Raw genomic sequence first — 8,124 nt, 5'->3', positions numbered from 1 at the left:
CAGGCGGCGCTTTTTCCCTATCCTCGACGCCCGGAGACGGTCAAAGTGCCTCTGCGCCCGATGCAGGAAGTCCCGCGCCTCGGGCGGACTCGCTCGCATCACCTCCACAGCATCGCCATCCAGTGAGGCAGTGCTCTAGAGGTCAAGGGAGCCGTTCGGAAAGCGGGGGCAGAGCCGGCACATCGCGTGAGCCCTGCAGGCGCTGGATCTCGCACAGCACCTCAGCCGGCTCCACGCCGAGGTCCTTCACCGACGAGGCCTTCACGCCGAATTCGCCTCGGCGCAAGGGGGGTGCTGGCACTGACCAGTGCGACTTGCTTGTGTCTCGGGAGAGTCACGAGTTCCTGTTCCGGGACGCCAAGGGCCGCCCTACACCGCAGGTCAACCCTTCCGAGCCCACAACAGTGCCGCCGTCGCGTTCTCCTGCCGCAGCGATGTACGCGGCAGATCGCAGACTTCCTTGAAGCGTGCCGACACTGGGGCACCTGCGGAAAAGACGCTCGACGCGACATCAGAGACTCCCCTCAAACGCCTTGTCTCGCGATGAAGAGGGCAGCCTTGATCATCCGCCGCAATCAGCGCATGAAAGTGTGCGCTCTTTTCACATGCGAAGCTGTGTCTCCTCTTGATGACCTTCTCAGGTAGCATCACATGAGTCGGCCTAGGGCAGGTTTGAAGGGAAGGAGAACGCCGCTACCACGCACGCGCGTCGCGGCGTCAAAGCCACTGCGAAAAAAAAAAATAAAAAGAAAACACAAGCAAAGCAGCGCGGCGTTCTCCCCGTCGTCTTAGCCCGTACGACACTCTCGGCGTGGCGACGCCTCGCTCAGTGAAGTGGCACACACATACACACACGGATGCAGGCAGAGTCAAGCGCCACAGCTTGCAAAGAAGCGTGCGCCCCAGCGCCAGCGAGGGCAGAAGGAAGGGAGGGAGGGAGAGGCGAGATGCCCCAAAGCAACGCCCGGAAAGAAACCCCAGCCAACAGCGCACCAGCGCCGAGCAGCAGGAGGCACAGAGGAAGCTGAGAGGGAGGCAGCAGAACGAAGCAACGAACAAAAAAAAACGAAAAAAAAGCGTGAAAAAGCACAGGCATGAATGAGGGCGTGGGTGGATGTCAGTCATCGGCAGGTGATGAACCTTTACGGAGCAGTATGCCGCTCAGAGGGGCGGCACTTTACAGCGTCGAGTTCAGTTCTCCCTGTCAAGATGCTGACGACGGCAGTCACCACCCCCTCAAGACCTTGGCCGCCAGACAAGAAGAGCCTCCGAGCCAAATTGCCGGGGTGCCGCTGGGAAGGGGAGAGTACACGCCACATTCTAAAAAAAAAAATAATAATATATATAAAGGAGAAAAGCGTGTGGGTGTAAGCGATGGGCAGATAATCGGCTGAAGACAGACTAGAGGCATCGGCGTGGTGCAGTGGCGCTGAAGACTGGATGCCGGGAGGTGATAAACTCCCGACAAAGGGCAGCAGCTCTGGCACAGGCCAAGAGCTGCTGGGAGCACCGACGCACACACTCAAGTGTTTCGTGCCGTCTCTGTGCTCTTGCAGCTCTGCGCGGTACGCTCGTCGACCGGCGGAAGACACCTTATCGAGCTGCCCCCCCCCCTTTCAGCTACACTTGCGCACTCACCACGCTAATTCGACTGCCGTTGGCCTGCACGAACGGGTGCGCGCTCGCCGCGCGCACCACCGACGACGGCACGCACAGAAGCCGCAAGGCGACCTCCCGGCCGCAGCCCTCGCTGCACTGCTGCTGTTCCTCCACGTAGTCCAGCAGCTCGGAGATGCACTCAGGCGTAAGAGACCCACTCAGCTGCAGTTCCTCCAGGATGCCGAATGAGCGGCGGCGGGAAGACGACAAGCCGCCTACGCCACGTGCCTCCGCAAACTTCGCCGACGCCAGCGCATCCTGCTGCCGCGCGAGCGCCACGAGCGCGGCAATGTGGGCTGGGGTGAGCGAGCAGTGCTCGAACCGCAGCCTTTGCAACGTGGCTAGCGGCAGCGGGATGGACTGACCCACGTCGTGCGGCGCGACGTAGCACCGAGTGAAGTGCAGTGTGGTGAGCTGCGCACCGCGTGTGGAAACGATGCGCCTCAGGAAAGTTAGCAGCTGTGACGCGGTCACAATGCAGCTCGAGTGCGCATCCGACGTGGGAGACAGGAGCACGTCAAGAAATGCGTCGCTCTGCGCTCTCTGCGCGGCCGCGGCAATGGCGGGGCGAGCGTCATCACTGTCTTCGCCCATCCTCAATCGCCGCAGATCCAAGTCCGCGCAGTGCAGCGCACACAAGGGCAGCCGACTGCCATCGCAGTCCTCCAAAAGGATATCCTCCAATGTCCGCAATGCCTGTGCGTTCGGGCACGGTAGCAAAGGGCCCAGCACATGGAGGTAGAGCGGGACCGCAGTCAGGGCAGGGATGGCTGTTGACGTTGTAGACGCCGAGTCTGTTTCGGCAGGCATTGCCGCCGTGCCGACAGCAGGGATGGGCGTCGAGCTGTTCAGATCCGCCTCCACCTCCACACGGAGAGGGAGGTATGGTGCGCACATGGTGAGGGCCGCGGAAATCTGCTCGAGAGTTTGGAGGGGCTTTCGACTCGCCTCCAGCGCGGCCAGCGCCATCGCCACCGCGAGCGAGCTGCTCGTGTCCTCGATCTCCCTTGCGGCCGGGCTGGAGCCGGCATGGCTGTACGCGTCTGTGAACGGATCCGGTTGGCCTAACTGCAAGACACGGCCGTCATTAGTTCGACCTGGCAGGTGCGTACTTGGAGGAGGGCTATGGCATCCCGATGCGTAGGCCGGCGTCTCTGACACGCGAGTGCACGTGCCGTCGGCTGCCATGCGCATCAGGACACCGCGCTGCATGACGAGGTGTCCTCCCTCACACTCACCCCGGCGGCGTGGCTGCCGACTGAAGGACAGGGAAGACGGGGGCGTGCTCGAGCCAGCCACAGAGCTCTCATCGAGAGAGTCTGAGCGTGGCACGTTGCAGCCCTCCCTTACCACATCCGGGTGCTCCCTCGGCGAGGTGGATGCGGCAGACGCACCGCCGCCCCAACCCGCCTCGCTAGACCGAGAACGCGGCGGTGCGTAGTGCCGATGCAGATGGCCTTGGCCAATGCGGGCGTTCAAAGTTGTGGTTGGGGTTGCATTCCGTACATCTTTCTGGTATCCAGACCCGCGTGAGACACCCGAGTCGCCGAGCACGTCGCCGGGAACGTTCGCGATGGAGACACCGTCATCGAGGTCTTCCGCACTGAGCCCGAAGCCGCTGAGCCAAGAACCGCGGATACCAAGGCATCCGCAGCAAATTCGGCATCTGTTGCGGCACCACATCCGCAGATTCTGGAAGGGGCGGAGCAACGCCGCCGTCATTGGCGATCGATTCGCATTGCTGCGCGACACCGCAGCGCCGCCCCACGCGGAGAAGGAGAGACTGCTGAAGAAGGAGCACCGAGGTTCACTGCCCGTACCGTCTACCACCGTCGTTGCGGGCGTGCCGTTGTCGGCGTCCCGGGCAATTACCCAAGTCGTGTCGACCCTACTCGACGGCTGCTGCGGAGATGAGGACAACGACTGCAGCAGCGATGGTGGCGGGTTCTCGCGGCTGCTCGAAAGCAGCGGGCGGCAGTCAGCCTCACCCATCTAGATGGAAGTAGGGGGCTGCGGTAGCGGTGCCAGTGACCGTGCCAAGGGAACACCACTTCTGCGTTCGGAGATGGGGGTCAGGCAGAGGGTTGATGAGTGGCTCGCCTCAAGAGCAAGGAGAGCGGAGATTAAAAAAAAAAGAGAAAGCGCGCGCTCTCTCTGAGCTTGTGTTCGTGTGCGATGCGCAGGACGCTAACCATGGACGTAGTTGCTCTGCTGAAGTGGACGTCGGCGTCCGCGTTGTTGTGTTTGTGGTGCCCAAGAGAAGGTCGTGGGAAATTCACCTCCATGAGGCAGCAGCTCTGCTGAAGTTGGAGCGTTATGTCAGTGTGTGTGTGTGTGTGTGTGTGTGTGTGCATGTGCGCGCGGGTGAAAGAGAGCAAGCGAGGTAGGAGGAGGCAGTGCAACGAGAGGCGAGAAGGTGACGAACCACACACGATAACACAAGACGAAGGCGACAATGCAGATAGCACAGGGATGCCGGTGGTGGTGGTGGAAGACGTGGGGGTGCGGTGAGACGGAGCGGGGATGAGCGACCAGAGCCACCCCGATTGCCTCTTCTCGGCACTCTCCTTGTACGCTTTTTTCCCTTTCCCCGGCGTCGCCCTCCACGCTTCACTGTCACTGCTCACTTGCAGCGATGCTTCTCGGTAAATCGCGCCCGGCTGCCTTCTTCGGGGGAGAGGCGAGCGCATGCCAGCGCGCGAGATCACAACGAAAAACAAAACAAAGGAGCCTCAATGCGAGACGAACAAACAAAGGGGGGGGGAGGGCAGCGACAGCGGCTCCCATCACTTACCCACGCAGACGTGCCGTGGCGCAACACACGACGCGGCAAACAGCATGCCGTATCGAGAGAGAAAGGCAGAGAAAGGATAGAGCCTCGCGTGAAGCACGAAAAAAAAAGCTCTTCTTCTACTTCGTTTCAGCGCCAGGCGCACACAAAAGGCAGCAGCCGGGCAGGCAGGCGTCGATCTTGTGCGAGGGGCAACCTTTCGTGTGCACACGCTGCCCGCGCAGCAGGCGCTCCGCTCAGCATTTCCCATCCTCCCCGCACCACGCACCGCCATTGCTTGGTTGAGTATCTGTAGACCTCACAAGCCTCCCACACGACTGCACCATCTCCGTCAGCGCCGCCTCTTGCGCGTCGATGCGCGCATTTAGCAGCTGCAGTTGCTGCTCCAAGGACGGTGGCACCGGAGGGGCCGGCGGGACACTAACCGGCACGGCATCTGGCGGTAGGGGAAGCGATGCGGATGGAAGCGGAACAGGAACGAGGCTTGGGGGGAGCGGATGTGGAACCGCAGAGACCGGCGGCAGCGACAGCACACCCTTCTCATTCCCAGCATCTCCCTCTGGCGTCGGAGCCGGCGGCTCCGCTGGCGCTGCTGTTGCCGTGGAGGTAACAGGGGGAGGCGGATGAGAAGGTCGTGTGTCCTCGCTGTCCTGTGGAGGGGGCGTGGAGGAGATCACCGGAACAGGGTCAGGGTCGCTGGCTACGTGCGCTGCAGGTGGTACCGCGAGCGCGTCGCCAGAAAACGAGGGGGCGCCTACGGCGATGCCAACGGCAATGCCCACCGCGGTGCGCGCTGCCGCAGATTTCTCGGCTGTCATCTCTGCCGTCCGCTCGCTTGTGAGTGGCGCAGCAGAATCAACCGCAACGTGCTCTGTGACGCTCTTTTCCTCCGCAAGTGACTGCGCTACCTCGCGTACCTCCACAGCGTGATCAACGGCAGCGGGGTTGAGCGTCGGTGTCTCGAGAGTCGCCAGTGTTTTCTGTGCTGCCGCTGACGGCGGCAGCGACATGGCTGCTGCGTCGCTAACCTCATACAGCTGTACTGGCAATGCCGCGTCAACTACAAGTCCCTTGAAGCCCTTCTCGTCACTGCAGGTCGACGGCGCGGCATTACCAGCGCCTGCGGTGGGCGTCGGCACTGCGGGTAGCAGATGTGTCACTGGCGTCACAGCTTCCCACGACGAAGACCGCGGAACCTCCTCGAAAGTTTGGGCGACGGGCAGCGCATCCTCGTCTATCGCCGACTCCTCCGACCCCACCATCGCTCTCGCCGCGGCGCACCGAGTCGGCGCCGTCGCTGCAGCCTCGTCGCTGTTTACCGGCATCCCGTTATCCAAGCCACTAGTCACTGTGGTTATCGTCTCCGTGGCTGTCTCAAGCAGTGCCAGGGCGTCGCCGATGACTGCCTCGGTTTTCTGCTGTGCCTTGGCCACCTCCACTGCGGCCTCGCGGTGCCACGCGTCAAGAGTGTCACGCAGTTCGTCCATCGTCATGTCGACCGCTTGTGGTTGCCCGTCAGGCGCACGCTCAGGAGACGGCACACGCTGTTGTTGCAAAATAGCCTTTGGTACGACGTCCAGCACGTGGCGCAGCGTGGCGGAGATGGTCACGAATCGGCTGCTCAGCTGTTGGTAGTAGCGAGCCAACTCATCGTCGCGGCGCTTCATCTGAGAAATGCGATCCAGCGCGCCGCACAACTGCGTCTCCAGTGTCTTCGCTGCGTCGCGCTCTCGCTGAAGTGCGTCCGACAGCGCATGTGTTCTCGCCTTTGCCAGCGTCAGCGCCTCCGCCGTCCGCTCTGCTTGCAGCTTGTAGTAGTCACGCTGGCTGTAAGCGTCCGCTACGGTCATGCTGCTTCTGTGCGACGAGGCTGCCGTCGTGCACTGCCTCACACTCTCCTCAGCGGCGCGCCGAAGAGCCTGCTCCTTCTCCAACAGCCGGTGTGTCGCGGCGCACTCAGCGGCCATGCTTTCATTCTCGACCTTCGTCTCACGCAGCGCAGCGCGGAAATCGACAACCTCAGCCGCCATCAAGTCCCGCTCCCGCCCGAGATGCAAGACGAGACTTTGCAATCCTTCCACATCCTTTGTGAGCGATTCGAGATTGTGGAGGAGGACGCTGCGCTCCGTCTGGTACGCCGCAGGAATTTCACGCATGCGCGCTACAGCTACGTCGTCGGACTCGGTGGCGGTCACGGAGGACGCAGTAGCGTCCTTGTGGCGAATACGCTCTGCATGCGGCAGGGTCAGCTCGACGCTGATGAGGCGAGCCGCCGCCGCAGTGGCAGCTGCCCTTGCTGATTCTCCATGGTTACTTGCATTGGAGTGACGTTGCGTGCGGGTCATAGTGTCCTGCTGCTGCTTCATCACGTGCAGCTGTGCCTCGAGACATGCAATCTGTTTCTTGAGATTTTGCACAAGCGACACCTCTAGGGCCGTGCTAGGCGACGGTTGCAGAGAATGCAGAGAGTGTTGGGGTTCCGCACCATGGCACAAACCGGCCATTGCCGTCGTTTTGGTGATGCTCTTACTCTCGCGCACCAGCGCCCGTCCCTGCTGACCTGAACTCGGACCGTTCGGCGCGCCCTTCTTTGCCAGCAGTGGTCGTTTGTGCGTCGGTGTGCACTTCTCTTCAGCAGCAGAGCCACCATCAGCAGAGGCAGCAGCCGCAGTTTGCGAGACTTTGGCTAACCGGCTCTGCCTTGCGCTCTCCGATACACCCTTACCCGTCACCGCGAGCGCGGGCGGGGCGGAGGCAACGCGTTGACGCATGCTTAGTTGGGAGAGGCTCCACACAGCGCAGAAGAAAAAAAAAAGACTGCGCGCGCTCTCTCTCTGCAATGTGGCAAAGCAGCACAGGTGGGCTGCGAGGTGCCCAGGCGACGGACGGACGATGGGCAGGCTGCCACGTGTGCCACCTCTCTATGTGAATATGGTTAGGTGTGTGTTTGCCTGTCGGTCTGCGCTTCACCACTGAGTGTGGGTCTCGATGAGAGCAGGCCGTCTCTAATAAGCGGAAGGGTCCGAAACAGGGGCCAATCGGACCCGGTAGCACCCCCTTAAGTACGTTCGCCGCTTCCTTGACGATGCTCAGCACTGTCAACGCGCAGAGATGCCCATCGCCCGAGCTCACAGGCATGCACAACCACGGCCGCGCAGCAGGCGCAAGGCGAAAAATCAGTGGGAGAGGAAGTGAGTGCATATCACAGGACACAGAACATACACGTCGGCCTGTCAGTCCGAGGAGCTTCACCTCGGCTTACACGCCTACGAGGCAGTCTTTCCCTAGCACACAGCGGTGAGAATAATGGCGCGCTTCCTCGAAGGAGCTCACCGCCTTCACGGTTGCCTCCAACAGTATAGATCTCCTGAAAACGCCATCGCCGTTCCTACACAGGCATCTCGCCCGTGCCAGGGTGCACCAGCACCTGGCCACACACACACACACACACCGTGTGCCACGCAGTCACACGTGGCGTTGCGCGCTCGGTTTTATGCCTCGGATTGGAAAATGAAGGACAATGGGGAATCAAAGAAGGAAATCAGTCTTGGCACAGTGACAACGCCGGGGCACGGCAGCAGCGCGCGCGGCGGCGCCATGGCTATGTGTGGACGGTGAGGACGGCGCTCAGCGCAGCCCCGACCGCAGCACACACGCTCGCGCGGCGCGCCGGC

At 61.9% G+C, this 8,124-nt stretch overlaps 2 protein-coding genes across 2 annotated transcripts; both read right to left on the bottom strand.

Annotated features, from left to right (window-relative positions):
• Window positions 1-1,620: 1,620 nt before the first annotated feature.
• On the bottom strand, window positions 1,621-2,847 carry LDBPK_281140 (hypothetical protein, conserved; the record flags this gene model as incomplete). Its single annotated transcript, XM_003862165.1, has 1 exon — window positions 1,621-2,847. The coding sequence occupies one exon, from the start codon at window positions 2,845-2,847 to the stop codon at window positions 1,621-1,623; it is 1,227 nt and encodes a 408-aa protein (XP_003862213.1).
• A 4,324-nt stretch (window positions 2,848-7,171) lies between these two features.
• On the bottom strand, window positions 7,172-7,588 carry LDBPK_281130 (hypothetical protein, unknown function; the record flags this gene model as incomplete). The annotated part of the gene is made up of 1 exon (XM_003862164.1): window positions 7,172-7,588. One exon carries the CDS (start codon window positions 7,586-7,588, stop codon window positions 7,172-7,174), a length of 417 nt encoding a protein of 138 aa, XP_003862212.1.
• Between the last annotated feature and the right edge of the window lie 536 nt (window positions 7,589-8,124).

The sequence above is a fragment of the Leishmania donovani genome, chromosome 28 (genome assembly GCF_000227135.1).
Source record: "Leishmania donovani BPK282A1 complete genome, chromosome 28".
In the NCBI taxonomy this organism is placed as follows: Eukaryota; Euglenozoa; class Kinetoplastea; order Trypanosomatida; family Trypanosomatidae; genus Leishmania; species Leishmania donovani.
This window is presented reverse-complemented; position numbering and strand designations above follow the sequence as displayed.